Source organism: Hydra viridissima, unplaced genomic scaffold (genome assembly GCF_058129835.1).
Source record: "Hydra viridissima isolate aposymbiotic clone 2 unplaced genomic scaffold, HvirCarnegie_v1 scaffold_1, whole genome shotgun sequence".
In the NCBI taxonomy this organism is placed as follows: Eukaryota; Metazoa; Cnidaria; class Hydrozoa; order Anthoathecata; family Hydridae; genus Hydra; species Hydra viridissima.
In genome coordinates this window covers 28,080,589-28,099,670 of record NW_028324300.1, presented here as the reverse complement: position 1 = coordinate 28,099,670, position 19,082 = coordinate 28,080,589, and the positions used below count along the sequence as shown (strand labels likewise).

Below are 19,082 nucleotides of genomic sequence, written 5' to 3'. Positions count from 1 at the left end.
TTGTAAGAAAGGTTCTTCAACTTCAGTTGATTGAAAAGAAAAGCTTAAGAAGAAAATAAAAAAATGTTAAAAATAAAAAACATTAAAGTCGCCACAAGCTATTCTTCTAAGAAATTCCTTGCTTCAAAGCAAATAGAGCTTGTTTACCGTTGAGAAAATAAGAAATTTTACAAAATGGATAACTATTTTGGTATCTTTCAATTTTCTCAATGCTTAGATTTTAGCATTTTATAAAGTAATGGAATAGGTTACGAAGTTGATAAATATTATAACTTATGTTATAATGATTTATGCGGCCTCTTTGATGTAAAACAATAGGTTGCACGTCCATCTCTTATAGGTCCTTGATGTAAGAAAACGTTTGAAGTATATATTTACGTATTTCTAATCAAACAGCTTAACTTTTAAATACAAGCTTAAAATACATCACACTTTAGATACAAGTTTTATAATTTTGCAAAAAGAACTATTGTTCGTTTTTCTTTTTCTTCTAAAAATAATTTTTTCCGAAATATAGTTATAAATTTAAATTACAATTTTGAAATATATCTCCAACAAGACAAAGAACAGGACAAAGAGTTTAAAAGTATGTGGCTTACTTTTAATTATTTTTTTCCCATCACGCTCTTTATTTTTTCAAATTTTCATACTAGGACTAAACCATTCAACCTATTTTTCATTTCTTGACGTCATTTCATAATCAAGTTAGCTTTGGAAAATATTCAGGTATCGTCAGCCAATATTCATTGGATAAATCATTTTCGGTCATCATGGTACTCAAAGAGTGCAGAGTTTTGGTTTCGATTGAAAAATTTTTATTTTTTGATGCGGAAAGAAGGACAACTACGATTAAAACGCAGAGGGTGAATAAGTTTAAAATCGGATCAGATTAAAAAAACAACAACAAAGAGATTACAAATTAAAGCTGAGTATTTGCTCTGTTTTTTCAAATACTCTTGTCAAATGTGTTTGGATATTCTTTCGTTTTTCAGTAAACTTTAGCATCTGGCAAATAATATTTTTTAGCTGACCAAAATTCTATGAATAGGATTGAGAGAAAAGTTTCTTAATAGCAAGTAATCATCTACTACTCGGATTTTTTAGTGTTTGGTTTGTTTATCGTATTAAATTGACAGAATCTTGCTTTTACGCGTGAGATCGCAAGAACCCTTTTAGAAAATGGTCTTAATCTTAAATTATTTTTTTTGTTCTTCCAGAAAGTGATATACAGGTATAGTGTCCTTAAAAAGACAACAAATTTAAATATGCTTTTAAAAATTTGGTTGCAGTATTTTTTTTTTGAAATTTTTATATTTTTATTTTGTCTAGAGTCATATAATTTCTTCCTAAGGGTTAAAAACATTATTTAATTTTATTTTTACTATTTTATTTGTACTTAAAAATTGTCTATTTTTGGCTGGGTGCCCTTAAAAAGACAATCTTATTTTTGTTGATATCTCCTTAACGATTATTTCAATCGTGGAGATATTTTGTATAGTATTATCTGCTAGATATATGTATCTTATAATGTAAGGAAATCTGGAATTACTTTATTATTTTTCAAAATAATTAGAAAAATCATGTATTTTGACCCAAATACTTCATCTCTTAATAAGCATCAAAAACATCATTTTCTTAAATAACTTCATTATTTTTATACTTTTTTCTTCTTTTTATATCTTAAAGTTTATTTTGACATAGTAACAATTCTTATATCTTACGATTTCAGTTAACAGCTACTTATTTTAGTGGAAATTGAAAAAAAAAGACTTAAAAATCCAATTGTTTATGTGCTGCATTTTTACATTAGAGTACTTGTAGAGTAATTGTTTTAATAGGTTAAAATGTTTATTATCATAGATAAAAATAAAAATGAAACCAACATTTAGCTTAAGAGTAACAGCAAATGAAAATTTTATAATAAAAAAGCCAAGGAATAAATCTGAAGCTGCTGTAAAGCAGTTTAACTGAGATGAAAGATACAAACAGATAAACCAAGCTGTAGAGTGGTGCAAAATTAATGGAAAACAAGGGTATGCTGCAATATCAACAGGGCATTTTCCATTAATAAAAAGAAAAAATGTGATTGATAAGCGATTAGATAATCTAGTTCTTACAGGAAATGAGAAAAAACATCTAATGATTCTAACAGCTGACGAAGAAGATACTATAGTTGAGTATGTACAGTGTAAAAATCGTGCTTATGAAGCTATGAACAGAAACTAACAAATCTCATTATGGATGTGTTAAAAATTCGAGATCATGCTAACAAAAATTATTATTTTGGTGAAAAATGCATCTGCCATGTAATATTTGGTACTCAAGTAATTACTAGTCAGATGGCTTTGCTGAGTGCTATTCAAATTGTTCCTAACTTATTAGTTTTGATAACAGAGAATGGATCGCAAGATCACAAACCCTTACTTGCATTTTATAAATTATTCGACAGACACTTGATTGCAAAAAAAATACTTCGCCCTGTTGTTGTACTGAGCGATGGTCACAGTTCTTGCTTCCATTATACCTTACTTCAATTTCTTAGAGAAAAAGAAATACATTTATATATATCACCTCCAGACACTACTGGGGTTACACAACTACTTGATCAAATTAACAAGGCACTTCATGAAAACTATGCTAATGCAAAAGAAAATCTGTTCAATCAACATCAAACAATTAATAGAGAAGCCTTTATGTTGTCTCTTACAAGTATGTGGGACAAGTGGGCTACGCCAGAATTGATACAAAAAGCTGGTAAGGTTGGTATTACTAATGAAAGTTTAAATGTTGCATTTATGCAAAGTGATAAATTCCACCAAGCTTGAGTTACCCTTGTAGTTTCTTTGCTTGGTGGAATTTATCACTTTGCATTTATGCAAAGTGATAAATTCCACCAAGCAAAGAAACTACAAGGGTAACTCAAGACTATGGCTCCATGGAAGGTCAAGATGTGCTAAAACTCGTAGAATCTATTAACAACTCAAGACAATAGCATTTGCAAAGCTGCAAAGCTAAAACAATGTCCCATGTGTCGAATTGTTATGAAATCAGTATGTGGTAAATTAAAGTGCATCGTTGATGGTAAAAGACCAATTATGATTTTACCTAAATGTTTATCAAAAAAAAAAACCGCTGCAAAGAATTTATTTAGAAAGTCTAATAATAAAGTAGACAGCACTGAAGATTCGGAATCCAATAGATTTCATTATTGAGAATCTTTTTTATTATTCATTTTAAATTAAAGTGTTTTGTTTGTTGTTTTTGAGACCTTTCTCCTTCAAAAGTATAAAAAATCGGAAAAAAAATTTAAAATATTTAGTGCCTTTAAAAAGACAAAAATATAAACATTTTAGCAGTGCTTTTTAAGCAACCAAAACTATATGTTCCTATAAAACAAGTGAAAAACAATTACTATTCTTATAAGGGCCCTATTCATAGCCTCTTTTTAGACTCTTGTTTACGGACTTAAATTAAATGTTTTTCGTTTTATGTTAAATATTAGTCATTTTATGTTCTCAAATTTTTTTAAAAACAATCTTCTGGAACAAAATTTTAAAAAATTTTTATTTTCTGCACTATAACTTGACTTTTTTCTGAAAGTTATATGGTCTGTTTACATTTTTGAATTTCCCAACTTTTGTTTAGTGCTTTTCAAGATAAGTTATAGGCAATTTAACTTTTTTGTCCTTTTAAGGGCACTGTCTTTTTAAGGGCACTATACCTGTACACCAAAGTTACTCATCTGAAGCTTTTATCCACTATTATCAAAAAAAAGTATGCACAGAAATAAACGAGATATTCTCTATCCAAAACAAATGTTAAAAAAATTTATAAAAGTTTCAATGTCGAAAGTCACGTTCATTTATTGAAATGTTTAGTCAGGGTTTGCTATCATCTATTTTTTTACTAAAACACTAAATGAAAAGTACATATTTTATGTTTGTAGATTTGTTTATGGGTTATGTAAATAATTATAAGGTTTAAAGATGAAAAAGATATTTTATTTTTAGGTTTAATATAAGTTTTGGTCCGTAGAAAGTGAAGATTCTAGGATTCGGGTAATGGAGGCTGGGAACCACTGCCTTATTCGTTTAAAGTGGCGTAAAACAGAAAATGGTCATGTCACGTGATAAAACTTTGAAAACTTATGTTTCGACCGTTATTACACGGCCCGTGTGAAAAAAGTCGAGTCATACATGCGTTAAATCTCTTACGCGCTGTTTGGTCGGTCTGTAGATGTTCGCTCTCTCTCTTTAAGGTAAGTTGTTCCTCTGGTCATTTAACAGTTCCTAATGTATTTGAAAAATCTTTTTTTTCGATAACGTTTAACCTTCTTTAAGATATATTGTTAGCTTGAAAAGCATTCTACTTTTTATAATGCCACAAAAATGATTAAAAGTCACTGTTACATTGTTAGCATTACAAATATAATAGTTAGCTTTAGACTATAATTTACAATCATTCATTTGGGACGAATGAAATATATAAAAATCTATTGTAATTTTGATATGTAACTATCTTCTCAAATAAAAGACTGCAAATATATATTCCCCTCTAAATTTCAACCTCATTATTAGCATTGTTAAAATTCAGTATACTAAGTGGTTATTGCTTATGCCAAATTTATTTTTAATGTTAAGTATGTCTGAATTGTCTAGCATTTAAGTTTAATCCCAACAATTGTATTTATGGGAGGATTTTAGTACATTACCTTAGGTGTTTCAGCCAATTTCATAATTATATGAGATGCATTTACAAAAAAGGTTATTATGAAAAGAATGGTTATAAAATTTTAAACTATGATACATTTGATTGTATTTTTGTAAACCAAGAAGGTGTATAATAAGTTGCAAATACCAGCTATCTTCAAGTTTGCGTAATATTTAGGTATAATAGATTTTCTTTTTTTAAATTGTTTTTTTTATCTTGTTCTAATCAGTTATTGGTTTTTTTTTGTACAAATATTATTTTAAAAAAAGTTTAATGATTAAATAGTCATTATTAACACTACTTCTAAAGGGTTCAGCTTTTTTCTTATAAAAACTCCTGCTTTATCTTAAAGTAAATTTTAATTTCATTGGCGATCCACTTAAACTGCTCCTCAGAAACTTGTACATCAAAGTAGGGGAGAGGGGGGGCACATTAAGACACTTTTTTAAAAACTTGTATAACAAAGTATATCTGTATGTTTCAAACAATTTGTCTAGGAAACATAACCCTAATCTTATAAATAAATGCTACCAAATAACTGTCAGCTCAAGAAAAAAGCACTGGTCATATTTTTCAATAAACAATAAGAATATTAAGTAAAATTTGTATTAAAGCAAATGTATTAGAAAATTGCAATAATTAAAAAAGATAACAATTAATAAAAATCACAATAAATTTTTAGTTCTAGTATAGTGTTAATAAAAACAGTTATTACTGAGTTCTTTTTTTTCTTCCTCTATAGAAATATATATATATATGCCTAAAGATATGGCAGAGAAAACAGGGCCAAAGGCATTAGATAATCTTCTAAAGTTATCCTTAAAACTTTCGGACCAAGAGTTAAAGGATTATGAACCTACTGAGATGACTGAGGAGAGAAAGAAATTTCTTCAATCTGCTCTAGAGTCTGCCTTGGAAGATGATGATGCCAAAAAGATGACATATTATACTGATATATTATGTAAATGCAGTCATCAACAATCTTTTAGTGAAACAGAACTAAATGACTTAACTGTTGTTTGTGATGAAATCAACTTTTTATTGGAAGGTTTTGACATGAATATTGTTTTTAATAACTTGGGTGGTTTAGATGCATGTTTAATTTTCCTTAGGAGTTCTTACTCCTCTCTTCAGTGGCGAGTCGCTGACTTAATTGCAAATGCAGTCCAAAACAACATAAAATGTCAAGAAACAGTTCTTCGAAATAATGGTTTACAACTTTTAATTCAAGTCTTGACAGCAAGTGAAACAGACATGGTTAGAATAAAATGCATATATGCAATCTCATCTCTCATTGGTGGTAATGTTCATGCAGAAGATCTTTTTGTTAATTTAGATGGTGTAGATGTGATTGTACCTTTACTTGATAACGATGTTGCCAAAATTCGTTTAAAAGCTGCGTTTCTTTTACAAAAAATAACTTCAACAGAAGCCAGCCAAAAATTAGTTAAGACAGGTTTAATTTTGCCATTAATAAGTACCTTAAAAAGAGAACCTAGTGAAGAGCATGAGGCTGTTATTGGAACGCTTATAAATATCCTTCAGTCAAATGATTTAAATTCAAGAGAAGTTTTTGACAGAGAACGTGCAGATTTAAAAGTTTTGTTGGAGCAGCGTATCAATGAAGTTAAGCCAAGTGATGCTGAAATAAGTGAAAGTATTACTGATGCTTATAAAAATTTACTATCTTTAATTTAATTGTATTTTTAGGATCTTAATTCTGTTATTTGTACTTTATTGTAGATTCACTTTTTTAAAGTTAAAAAGTTTAAGTATATTACCAAATTTTGTTGAAAATTAGTATTAACATGTTATTTTTTCAAATATAAACATAAGTACTGTTATGCAACTGTTTTAATAGAATGAATGCAATATTTATGCAGATACAAATAACAAAAGCTGTTGTTGTTTTTTTGTTTGTTTTTTTTTCAAAAATAGTTTCTTAATATAAAATGACATTAAAAATCCTAGCTTCACAGTAAAATGTCTTGCATTACTGCAGGTAGGTTTGTGTTTTTTTTTTTTAGAAGGTTGTTCAACTCATAACTTATCAAAAGTATTTTTTTTTGTTTTTGTTTTTTTTGTTTTTTTGTTTTCTTATAGTGACTAATTTTAACTGAGCATTTAAGTAGCAAGGTTGAGGAGTCAATCAGTAGCCAAAAAAAAAACAAACTCATTGAATAAAGTAGCAGAACATAAAGTTACAAATGCAATAACTGAGTTTTTCTTAAATTGTATGGAAGTTTTATAGAATGAATAGATAAAAATGATTGGAAATTATCACTTATATACCATAAAATGTTGCAAAAATTTTATGATTAACATTGAACAATGATTTTCAGCTCTACATTAAATTATTTCTTCATTTCAGAGCTAATTTGAAAAAAAAGATAAAGCAGGCTTTTCTTTTTTTGAGAGAGAGAGTAATAAACTACCTTTCAAATATTAACAATGTATATGCTTTTTTCTTAAATCTTACTATATCTTATATTTTATGGATTAATTCAAAACAAAGGGGTTTAAATTAATTGTTTTTTTTTTTTTATATTGTTATTGACTTAATATAGTACTTAACTTTTATTCAATTTAAAATGCACTTTCCTCTTTCCTCTGTTTTCCGTATTTAACATATAACCATGTTAACAACATAACAAAATTGACCCTGTTGTGCTTATTGAAAGTTAATATGTTAGTTACTTTTACACTGGCTTCTCATCCCTAATATATAGCTTGCTTATGCTGATAAACCTTTACTCTTTGCCATGGTCAATTTTAGACTTCTGCAGAGCACCATAGCAGACAATGTCAAGAATCTTTATTGGGGGACTCCCTGAAGATGCTTCTCGTAATGAACTTGAAAAAGAGTTTGAATCCTTTGGGCGAATTCGTGATGTATGGGTTGCTCGTAATCCTCCTGGGTTTGGTTTTATAATATATGAGGATGCTCGTGATGCTGAAGATGCAGTTCGAGAAATGGATGGTAAAAGAGTTTGTGGTTCAAGAATACGTGTTGAATTTGCACGAGGGCCAGTAAGTGGAAGAAAAGGCAGAGATGAAAAGTGCTATAACTGTAACAAAGTAGGCCATATATCACGAGAGTGTCGTAATCCTGGAGGTGGAAATGCAAGTGGCTACAGTCATCGCAGGTCCAGGTAAATTAAATTTTGTATTTTTTTCCAACTGGTCTTAGGATATTTACATAATACAAAAATAATTGGTACTTTTATTATCAAGTCTAAGTTAAGTGAGTTTAAAATTATTTTGCTGTGTATTTTTTTTTTTTTTTCTTTTTATAAAACGCTTCATCAATGGGTTAAAATGAGTAAATCTGAACCATCAAAAGCAGTCTCTACACATGCTCACCCAAAATTAGTATATAGAAATTGACTACTGATCAACTGATTGGATGTTTTAAACATAGTGAGCTATAAACCTAAAACATTCTACCTACTGCTACAGTGTCATCTAAATGTGTCTTATCTAAGTATAAGTTTTGAAGCTGTATGAAATACTCTACAGGTTATAGTTTTACATTCTGCTGAATAAAAAAGGCCAACATCAACAGCAACAAACTTCAAAGATAATCTTCAATGGAATTAAAATTTATTTTGAGGTTAACACATTCATAAATCATTTAGTTTTATGTAAGCTCAATAGGTTTCAACTATTAAAAAATTTTTCTAGATAATCCAAAAATGGTTATTCCATCATAGTACTACCTTGTTGCTAAAGAATGTAGCATTATTCTACTTAAAATCACAAATTTAGTTTTGTAGTTAATCTAAATTTATTTTTTAGTTTTAAAATTTCCAAAGTGGCCATGTGTTTTTTTTTTGTTGTTGTTTTCTTTTATATCTGAATAATTTTAAATCAGTATGTCATATATGTGCGTAAAGCAATATATTTTGAATTGTTCTCAGGATTTTAGACAAAATATTTTAAAAGAAAAGTGCTCTTTTAAAACCAATTTGAAGTTTTCAAATTTAACAAGCTAAGTATAAAATAATCTTGCAGAAAAATTAACAGAAAAACTTGTTTCAAATGGTTTCAAATGGTAAATCAAATGGTTTAAACTGAAATAAGTTCAAATGAATAAAATTACTTCTATCTACCTTCAAGCACATTCTTTGTTTCTTTAAAGCATCGAAAGCAAGTATCTTCCAGATCACTTCTGATAGCCTTAAATCTACGCAACTTACAACCCAATTTCTTTCCAGTTTAAATCATGGAGCTATGATTTCTGCTAACACCAATTACTTACAACAAATGCAATGAAACATCAATTACTCCCAACAAATCTCAACTTATTCAACATTATTCAGGTGAAGGTGATTTTTTAAGGATTCACCAATATCTCTACTAAAGCTCATTGTGTCAACAAAATAAGTTTCATTCAGCAATAGGCATGCATGTTGTTGAACCTACCAACGTGTAGTTCTCTGTTACTAGGTGGGCGTATCTCAATAACAAAGTCAACCAGTACTTAATTTGTTGGTTTTTAACTATAATTCAACTAGAAAAGGTTATTTTCTTTGTTTTCCTTTAATTTTTTGTATAATAGGTATCTATTAGTTTAGTAGGGAAAAAAAATTTTTTTCTTCCATTAAAATCCTTAAGTTAATTTCATAACTGAATTCTTTATGGAAGAATTTATACTGTTATAAAATCAAACTTTTATATTTAATTAACATGACCTTTTAAAAAGTGGTTTCTATGATGTTGGCAAGGTCCAAAATAAGTTAAATAATTTACTTCATACAAGTGCATGTTAAAATTTTTTTTTAGGTCTCGATCACCTGAAAGATCTAGAGACAGGTAAAGTTTCATAAGTAAAGTTGTAAGAAAAAATAGTCTGTAAAAATATCTAAACTGAGTGTTTTAGTTGTTCTTATCTATTTACTTAGAGTTTTTAATTTCATAAGTTTTGTATGTTTAATTAGGGGAGGAGAGAGAAGATATCGGGATGAAAGAGATTAGCTGATTTCAAGACTAAAACAGTGTTAAGATGAAGAACGTTTTTTTAATATTCACAAATAATAAACCATAGTATAAATTTCCAATATGTTAACATAGACTGAAAAAAAATTGGATTTTTATCATTTTCTTAGTTACATATGTACTCTATTTTTGACTGTACTATAATATATATAATTAAATGTTGTGGAACAGTTAAATTAATTCAACCATTTAATCTATTTTAATCTTAATTTTTAATTCATGCAACTTTAAATATTTTACATTTTGTCCAACTTTAGTTCAGAATATTAAAATACCTTGCTTCAATTTTTATGTAAGAAAAAGTCTTAGTCATAAGTTCTCTTAATTCTATCTTATAGTATTTAAATAAAAAAAAAATAAAAAGAAATGTCTCGCATATTTATTGGTGGGCTTCCTGATGATGCATCCAGAACAGAGCTGGAAAGAGAGTTTGAACATTTTGGAAATATGCGTGAAGTTTGGGTTGCTAGAAATCCACCTGGATTTGGGTTTATTGTTTTTGATGATCCACGTGATGCAGAAGATGCAATAAGAGAAATGGATGGTAGACGGGTTTGTGGAATGCGTGTGCGAGTTGAAAAAGCCAGAGGTCCAAGTTCTAGAAGTGGTCGTTCTGGTGCACAAAATGAAAAATGCTATAATTGTGGAAAAGTTGGTCATCTTTCACGTGATTGTCGAAGCAGACCAGCAGAACGTGGATACAGCCGAAGACGATCTAGGTATAGTTTCTATAGTCACCTAAAAGTTAAACTTTAATGTTAATTTAATTAATTTTGGTTATTTTCTTATTTAAACCCTGATTTTTGTGGGCTTTATGTGATTTAAAGCTAAAGACCTTAACTTTTAACCTATGGAAGTTATTATCATTTAAACTGTTTCTAATGGTATTTGCCAGCAAAGAAATCATCAACGCTTTAGTAATTTCTTAGATGTGATTTTCAGTCAATTTCTAGTTTTACATAGCACTCATTTAATTAAAACAAAGCAAAAAAAAAGGCTACATTTTTTTTTTTTTTTTTTTTTTTTTAAATATTGATGAAACGGTTGTCCTGTGGTTCAAAAGAGTTTATGATAGTTTCTCATTTTTTGATTTTATTTTATTTTCCAATTCTACTGTTTTAACTATTTTAATATATTTATAGTATAATATACTGATTTTGTCTTCCTGTTATCTATTTATAAGTTGCATCATCCTACAAAAACAACTTTTTGCACGCCTCTGTGTTTATTTCACTTTATCATGCCATTGGTGTGCCTTCTACATGAACGACTTTCTGTCTTAATCAGCACAACACCCTAATAATTGGCTTCTATACATATCATTAGCGCACTTCCTACCTCTGACCTAGAAAGTAATGAATATGATGCTCTACTATGCAAGGTTAATGCAAGTTAGATCTTAATCTCAGAAGAAAACAGAATAAAAGTGATTAAAAATTTCTTACTTTGTAAGTGCCTCCAATATATTGAATTGCTACATTTGTATGTATACAATTTTCATAAATATTTTAGGATTTTCATCAGTAAATATTGATTTAAAATATTATCTATCAAACCTTAAAACTATTAAATTTTACTTAATAATTCCATGGATGGGAGCCTAATCATTAATATATTCTCTCCTTGCCACAAAAATAAAAACTTTCTTTTGTATTTAAGAGCCATTTGTAATTACCTTAGCTGCAATTTTATGTCTTATATTTTCTAATTTCTATTTAATCTTTAAGTTAGTAATGTTCTATATTTAGTTATTTATCTAATCTTTTAAGGTCTGGGTCACGTACTAGAAGACGACAAAGATCATATACCCGATCACGTAGTAAAGAAAGGTGATATTTTTAAAACTGCTGATTTTTTATGTATATGCTTAATATGTAGTTGTATTTTAAAATATTCGTTTTTCTAACAATGTATCAAGCTTGAGTAATCACTCATATAAGCCCAATCCCTTTAATTTGAAAAATGATAGCATATTAAAGTAGTTTTCTATGAAGCCCTTTTGCAGAAAAATGCAGAAAATAAATTTAAATGACTTAAAGTGTTTTTATTATCACCTTACTTAAGATTTGTAAGTAGGTCTTCTATTTTGTTATTTTTCTTAAATTTTTCAACATTCTTTTTGAAATTTGATGATCTTTTTTAAAGTCAATTTGATCTTTTTTAAGATACTGAAGCTTAAACAACATTTAAAAAACTCTAAGAAGAATGAAATTTTATGTATAAAATCTACTGTTTTGATAACCTTATAATCAGCTCTTTAGTGTTATATTTTCAATTAAAAAACATTAACTCATTAAGAATATGTTAAAAATTGTCTTAATTTTAGCTACTTTATGTCTTAATCTTGACAATACTCAGAATTAGTTTTGCTCGGGTAATAAAACCCAGATTTTCATTAACCTTTTAGGTCTCGACGATCTCATTCCGGTTCGAGGGACCAGAGAAGAGCAGAATCTTCTGAAATAAAAAGATCAGTATCACGTGATGATGCATCTCTTAAAAAGTCTCCTAAAAATAACAAGTATGTTTTAAATTTACCTATTCAATTAAATTGTAAATAACTTAACTTATAATTACCAAAATATAGTTTTAGGTTATATTGGTTTATTTTTCATAAACACCAAATCAAGTTATACTTAAATAAAATTGTTAACTCTTCAAAGTACTGTTAATTAGGACAGATTAGCTTTCAAACAACTTATGAAGAAATAAAATTTAAATAAGTTATTTAAGCATATACACACTGCTGTAGTGTGTTTAGTTACTTTGTTTGTATTTAGTTACTTTGTTTGTATTTAGTTAGTTAAACCTTTACTTAGGTTTATCTTCAGCATTCTTTTCAGATTAGTCTTTTTCACTGTTCATCTCTTATTTTCAAAACTTTTGAGTCATTGTTATATAGAGCAGCAAAAGATTGGGCAAATTGTTCAGCAGAAGTTGATTATAATGAAATAATATACTTTGAATCAGAGGAAGAATCATCTAGCAAAGCTTAATTTAGAGGTAGATACCAGTAGTTTTTAAAAAACTTTTTGAATTGAGCAGTTGTGTGTATTAGTGCAAAAAAGACCAACTTACCAAAGCTATCTATTGTAAGAAATAGGTTTTTTGAAACCCTTGAATTAGATTAGAGTTAAGTTAGAATCAAAGATGTTAAGTTAGAATTAAAGATGTTGTTCGGTTTAATGAAATTATCAATTATTACAAATTAAGTAGTGTTAATGGGTCTACTGATAAAAGAATTTTATTTACTTATTTTAGTTAATTATAATTTATATTTTACTTTAGACTAACAGAAGGCATGAATGGAGATGATAGCAACAGTGATTGATTTGTCAATTAGTTTAAAGGAAAACTTATAAATAAATACTAATAAAGATCTTCGTCTTAATTTAAAAAGATGGCTTGGCATAAGCATATTTTATTATATTTGATTGTTTATTGAAAGTTTTAATTGTCAATTTAATCATACACTTTTAATTGACAAGGATTATGTAAATATTAACTCAGTAAACCTAGTTTTCATTTAATTGGCTTATTCTGAAATATATGAAAGGTATTGCCTAGTGCATTTTTTCCCTTTCATTTTTCCCCTTTCATCTTAACCCGCGTTAATGAGAATCATTTTCTGTTTATTTGTATTTTTCGTTACTTTTAGTAGGTATGTTTTATTCAGAAATAATCTCATTTTTCCTCTGTAATTTGCTTAATACAAGTTCCTTAATTTAGATCATATTAAATATGTCAAGAATATTTATTGGTGGCTTACCTGAAGATGCAACAAGAACTGAACTAGAGAGAGAATTTGAGCACATTGGTAGAATGAGAGATATATGGGTTGCTCGTAATCCACCAGGATTTGGATTCATCATTTTTGAAGATCCACGTGATGCAGAAGATGCTGTAAGAGAGATGGATGGGAAGAGAGTTTGTGGAACAAAAGTAAGAGTGGAGAAAGCTAGAGGACCATCAAATGGGCGCGGTAGAGGAGGTGGCAGGAGTGAAAAATGTTACAATTGTGGAAAAGTAGGCCACATATCCAGGGAATGTCGTAGTGCACGAGGTGGTGGTGGAGGAGGTGGAGGATATGGTGGGGGTGGTGGAGGAGGAGGTGGTTATGGTGGTAGACGCAGGTCAAGGTATTAAAAATGTTTTATTAAATTTCCATTTCAATTTTTTATTTTATATTACTTTTTTTTTATACTGTTAGAGTAGTTTTCATTTAAGCTTCAAGGATTTATTTAACGAGTGTCATGGTCAGGTTTTTTTTTTTTTTTTTAATTTTAAAATGAAGTGGTAAAGTACCATATTCTTACATATTTATATTTTTGTTTTATGTAAGTTGCGTCATTGTACAGAACATCAAAAACTTCCACTGGTTTTCAGTGTTGATCACCATAACTCCAAAACAGTGACTGCAAACAACGCTCAATATTCTCTCTGGGCATTCTCCTATAGCTGATTTCACATCAGACGCTCTCCTGAATTCACTGCAATGCACTTCTTAGCTTGAATTCACACTGGCCATTCTTATACCTAAATTTACATCAGGTGTTCTGCTAAAGCTGACTGTGTAACTCTGGACACATTCTTTATTCAAAATTCAGCAGCTTCACATTTAAATATCTACTTCTTTAAGAACTCCAATTGTAGTGCATAATTTTGACAGGTTTGTAAGTAACTTAACAACGACAAAATTTTAATTGAACATCAATATTCCGGGCTTAAAAAACAGAGTTAAGTAAAATCAATTTTAGATGAATATGTTTGCAAATGTTTGCAATGCTGATTTTGGAATAAGCTCACAGGCCCTGAAATATAAGTTGATAGTCAACTTTTTGAAACTTGAGCATTATTGCCATGTCGTTATTGGGTTCGAAAATTAAATATGAGTGATATCTACTTGTAGAAACAATTTGTTTTGTGTTAACTAAAATCACCCTATAATAGATTGTAAATAAATTAAAAACTTTATTAAATTGTTCCTTTTTTTTTTTTTTTGAAATTTGTAGCTAAGTTTTTTAGACTGCAAATATTTTATCATGGTTAAATCTATTTAAAGTTACAAAGTTTAAGCTTAGCAAATGTTTTCTTTAGTGTCTTAATTTCCTTATTGCCTTCTAATGCTTAAAAATTAAATAATTCATATGATAAATCTTTTTATTTTTCCAGTAATATTAAAGAGATAATTGCTGGGGTAATGAATCTCAGTAGAATGTTGCATCTTATCGGAGAATGTTTTTTCAAAATTACTACAGCCATATTCACATTGAAGTTTGATTTAATCTTCATACAACTAAAACAACATTTTCCCCATGAAACTACATGAATACAATGCAAATATGTTGTGCATATTATGGCTACAATAAATATTTTTCCTTAATAAATATGTAGATCTTAGATGGGTCTTGTATATAAAAAATTTAACTGATAAATTAATTGAAATATTTGATGCCTTAGTTAACACATGTCTAAACATGTGAACTTTCAAAGAAAGTTTGGAGTGGTTGCCTCTTTAAACATACAATCTTGAAGAGAATAAACATTGAGTTAGGCTGAAATTGCAATGCACTGGTCTGTATATTCTGTTTTACAAATATTGGAATAAATATGTTAAGTTCCAAGCTTCAATTGGGCAGCAAAAGTCTTACAATTGGGCAGGTTGTTGCATTATTGATGTAAATGATGCAGGTTCTTCAGTCAGTGGAGTTGTGTAATCCTTGCTTCATCAAAATATTTTTGCACATAACATTAAAAGTCCTATGTTAGCAATTATTTAAAGTTTCTACTTTTTATTTTTCTTCATGAGATCTTTTAATGAACTCTCTTCTAAAAGTATAATCTATATTCAGATGCTTTTGGATAATATAAAAAAAGTTTGTTCCCAGGTGTTAACTGAAAATTTTCGAACCCTTCTTTCTGTGTACTGTTCAATTGTTAACTATATAGGCCTTTAAAAAGGCTGTTTCAGGGCCTGATAATGAAATACATGCATATACTATAAAGTCACGTATCTTGAAAGTTCACTGCTTTTCGTTGATGTATAGTTTGCTGTAAAATTATCTTTACCAAATAAAATTATGTACTATCATTTTGCTAATCTTTTTAAAAATAAAATGCTTTAGATCCAGGTCTCGATCACATGAAAGGAGCAGCAGGCGTCAAAGATCAAGATCTCCATCTCAATCTAAAAGCAAATCTAGAGAGCAGTAAGAGTCAATTTATTTTAATAGAATGCTTTTGTGTTTGTACTTGCTTTTAAAAAAAAAAGAGGTTTTAGCAACTCTTTGAGTTTATAAATGTTGTGTAGATTTAGACTACCATTCAAAATATTTTAGATATTAAGTATTTTAAGAATTGATAAAAAAAATGTTAAAACTGTTAAAACTTAATTACTTAATTTGTTTGGAAATGGTGTAATTTGGTGAAATGTCAAAGTATTCCATATTTAAAACAATTTGGAAATACTTAAAATTTTTTGAAATATAAAAAAACAACTAACTTTTCATTTTGTTTTCAACTTGTTTTTAATGTAGCCTTTATAGTTCTTGACATTGTGTTAAGAAGAGTTGTAGTTTATCTGTACCTAACTTATGCCATTTGTTTTCCTAAATAGTCATGTTTTACTAAAAAGTTGGGCATAATTTTTTGTTTAGATCATTCAACTTCTCCTATAGATAACATTTTTTTGATCAGGGTGTTCTGGAGGGTCAATTCTTGATTTCAAGGGTACCCTCTTTCTCCTTTTTTTAATGTATGTCTGGCACAGCTTAATGCATGCTTAGGGTCATTGCCTTGCAGCATTGAAAGTTCTTAATCCATAAACTCCAGGAACTATTTTTTAGATAAGCATGCTATGGTATTTTTTTGCTTTGAGAATACCTTCAACTCTATATGAATTGCTGAAATTACCAAACTTTGACTGAACCTCCATGCTAAAAACCTAAAATTTAGATTCACCAACCTTTAAAAGCTTTCTGGGCCCACAGGTTTTTTTTGCAAGTGTCAACCCTTAAAAAATGTCACCCCTTGATTTACATGTACAAGTTAGATTTTTTTTTTTTTTTTTTTTTTTGTATTATATGAAATTTACAAATATTGGTTTTTTCAATACTTTGGCACAATAGAAGTAAACCCTGCATTACTTTAATTCCACATTCACTACAAATATTTTGCTGTTGAGTTGAAGGGTTCAATGGTAGGCTAAAAAAAGACCAACAAACCCCTCAAAATTTTTATTGTCTTTTAGCAATCTTAGCAAACTTTTGCCAGATCATAATTAGATAATAAAATAATTGGCAAGAAAGCCAGATATCACTGGAAAATTAAATCCCACTATAAAAGTTACATGATTACCTTTGACCTTTGGGTGAGTGTTCTGGTAGTAAAATGTAAGCAAGCTAGCCATAGCTCAATCTTGGATTGCTTAAATTTGATTAAGTTTTTAAATTAACTTTAGGGAAACTGCCTGTAATGAGTAAATTATCTAGTAAAGCCATACCATCCCTCCGATTAATTTTATTTTATTCAATGCTTTTTTTTCTTTATCTTCACTACTTAATTCATTATTAGTATCTTGAATAACTTTTGTTTAGTGATTTTAAGATTTTTAGAATGAACTCTTGGTGTATTTTTGTGGTACAGAAGCCAGTTCTACCATTTGTTGACACTTGAAGATTCTATGTCTCCATCTTCCTGGCATAATCATTCTCCTTTTTCATCAGTTACATCAAACAATTTAGTGAGCTTGCATTCCTGGTTTTCTGCTATCTTTTTCTTTTTAAATAAGATTTCAATTTTTCTTTCCTTTTTACTTTGTTGAAATAATTCAGCTTTTCCATAAGATATTTACTGCATTAATTACAATTACAACTATCACCTGTCTGCTTTTCATATATGCAGCCGAGCACTTAAATTTTTCCAGAAATGCTAATATGTTTTGTTCATTTCATCTATGCTGTCAACAACCTTTGCATACTTTTTTTCATTTATTTATTTCAGACCTAATCAAATTTGATTCCCATTGTTTCTTATTTAACTCTAAAGGAAGACTATTTTATGCATCTTGGTTTAGTTTCATCAAATTATAATTTGATAGTTAACCCTTTTGCTGCACAACATGTTTTGAGATATTGTGCTTGCTGTTTGCACATTTTTCAGTGAGTTATAAGTTAATGTAATATCTAGCAAAAATAGTTGTGTTGAGCAACAATCTTTTTAAAAACAATAATATGAGTTACTTTTTTTGTTGTTTTTTTTACAAGTAAAGTATGAATGTTTTTTTAATATCCATGTTGCACAGCAAGAAGGTTAATTTAATTAGTTACAAATAAATCTTTTGAGCTCTCAAGAAAATTATAACATTAAAATTCAGGTGATGATAACAAATATATATTATAAAATAAAAGATAATGTAATTAGCATGCATATAATTAGCAAAATTACTCTAGCAATAAATTGAAGCTGTGTTACCTATCTAACAATAGAAAAAATAGTTTCAGTTGGGGGGGGGATTCATCTTTTCTAAAATCTACTTTTTAATCGCATTTTCTGTGTAAAAATGCAATTTCTCCAATTATGGTGGTATGGGAAACAAAAAATTTCAGAAAGTTTCTTTAGGTCCATATTCTTAATGTATATGCTTGTTGATATTTTTCCTAAATTGTTGTGCCTCTGAAGTTTGTATATTGTCTTTCTGTGCATAACCTATTTATCTATCTGCTGCATACAAATCCATCTTTTTTAAGTGAGTAGTTAAAAATGTTTAGAACACAAAGATCTCGTTCTCGATCTCGTGACCAATCAAGAGATCGCAAACGATCAGTTTCTGATGATAGACAATCACCTGTAAAAGATAAACGGTAAATTACAGTTTAAGTTTTCCATTAGTTTTCCATTTCCATTCCATTATTTTGATAATTGATTTGTATTTCTGTAAATTTTTTTCTGTTTACAGCTCTCGAAGTCGATCGCAATCAAACCATTCTGACAGAGGAAACAACTGTGAACATAGTGATGATGAACATTAATTTGGTTTTGTCGTGTTAAGCAAAAAACATTAAAATTTTGTTAAATAAACTAGATCATCTTTTTTTATAAAAGTTTTAAATAAGTATTTGATTACTGTTTTTGCTAATCTCTAATATGATTTTCTCACTAAATCTTAATTTGCCTGATGTGTAGTCATACAATACAGAAGTTTTACATAAAATATAACTGCATATTGGCAGAGGGATTTGTATAGATCTTTTTATTTATGAGATTTTTTAAAGGTAATATTTCTTTTAACTTGATCTGTAGTATGTTATTATAATGCATAAATAAAACCCTTGGTGTGTTATCAGAACGAATTAATCTTTATGAATCGTGGTTTA

General features: G+C 28.7%; 4 protein-coding genes across 15 annotated transcripts; all 4 read left to right on the top strand.

Annotated features, from left to right (window-relative positions):
- The first annotated feature begins 1,858 nt into the window (after window positions 1-1,858).
- Window positions 1,859-4,258, top strand: LOC149894290 (uncharacterized). 2 transcript variants are annotated; one of them, XM_090080726.1, is made up of 2 exons: window positions 1,859-2,754; window positions 4,011-4,258. In XM_090080726.1, the coding sequence occupies exons 1-2, from the start codon at window positions 2,238-2,240 to the stop codon at window positions 4,019-4,021; spliced, it is 528 nt and encodes a 175-aa protein (XP_089936852.1). In that variant the 5' UTR covers window positions 1,859-2,237; the 3' UTR covers window positions 4,022-4,258. The 2 variants fall into 2 exon arrangements, with proteins under 2 accessions (XP_089936852.1, XP_089936843.1); XM_090080717.1 differs by lacking the exon at window positions 4,011-4,258 and adding an exon at window positions 2,882-3,774 and having other exon boundaries at window positions 1,859-2,802.
- Window positions 4,069-9,876, top strand: LOC149894289 (uncharacterized). Of its 5 annotated transcripts, none has more exons than XR_016450391.1 (5): window positions 4,069-4,258; window positions 7,487-8,323; window positions 8,852-9,232; window positions 9,496-9,525; window positions 9,651-9,876. XR_016450391.1 is itself a non-coding variant. In XM_080069476.2 (4 exons), the coding sequence occupies exons 2-4, from the start codon at window positions 7,513-7,515 to the stop codon at window positions 9,685-9,687; spliced, it is 417 nt and encodes a 138-aa protein (XP_079925602.2). In that variant the 5' UTR covers window positions 4,069-4,258; window positions 7,487-7,512; the 3' UTR covers window positions 9,688-9,876. The 5 variants fall into 5 exon arrangements, 3 of the variants coding, with proteins under 3 accessions (XP_079925602.2, XP_089936888.1, XP_089936881.1); XR_016450393.1 differs by lacking the exon at window positions 4,069-4,258 and adding an exon at window positions 6,571-6,712; XM_080069476.2 differs by lacking the exon at window positions 8,852-9,232 and having other exon boundaries at window positions 7,487-7,862.
- LOC145192263 (hsp70-binding protein 1-like) lies at window positions 4,128-6,608 on the top strand. The gene is made up of 2 exons (XM_080069473.2): window positions 4,128-4,258; window positions 5,453-6,608. Exon 2 carries the CDS (start codon window positions 5,467-5,469, stop codon window positions 6,406-6,408), a length of 942 nt encoding a protein of 313 aa, XP_079925599.2. The 5' UTR covers window positions 4,128-4,258; window positions 5,453-5,466; the 3' UTR covers window positions 6,409-6,608.
- Window positions 9,877-10,018: 142 nt separating the features above from the next.
- Window positions 10,019-19,048, top strand: LOC145192266 (serine/arginine-rich splicing factor 7-like). 7 transcript variants are annotated; one of them, XR_016450380.1, is made up of 6 exons: window positions 10,019-10,427; window positions 10,892-11,156; window positions 11,478-11,537; window positions 12,116-12,229; window positions 12,611-12,711; window positions 12,997-13,274. XR_016450380.1 is itself a non-coding variant. In XM_090080743.1 (6 exons), exons 1-6 carry the CDS (start codon window positions 10,075-10,077, stop codon window positions 18,735-18,737), a joined length of 777 nt encoding a protein of 258 aa, XP_089936869.1. In that variant the 5' UTR covers window positions 10,027-10,074; the 3' UTR covers window positions 18,738-19,048. The 7 variants fall into 7 exon arrangements, 4 of the variants coding, with proteins under 4 accessions (XP_079925605.2, XP_079925606.2, XP_089936869.1 ...); XM_090080743.1 differs by lacking the exons at window positions 10,892-11,156; window positions 12,611-12,711; window positions 12,997-13,274 and adding exons at window positions 15,834-15,917; window positions 18,477-18,569; window positions 18,665-19,048 and having other exon boundaries at window positions 10,027-10,427; XR_016450379.1 differs by lacking the exon at window positions 12,611-12,711.
- The last annotated feature ends 34 nt before the right edge of the window (window positions 19,049-19,082 follow it).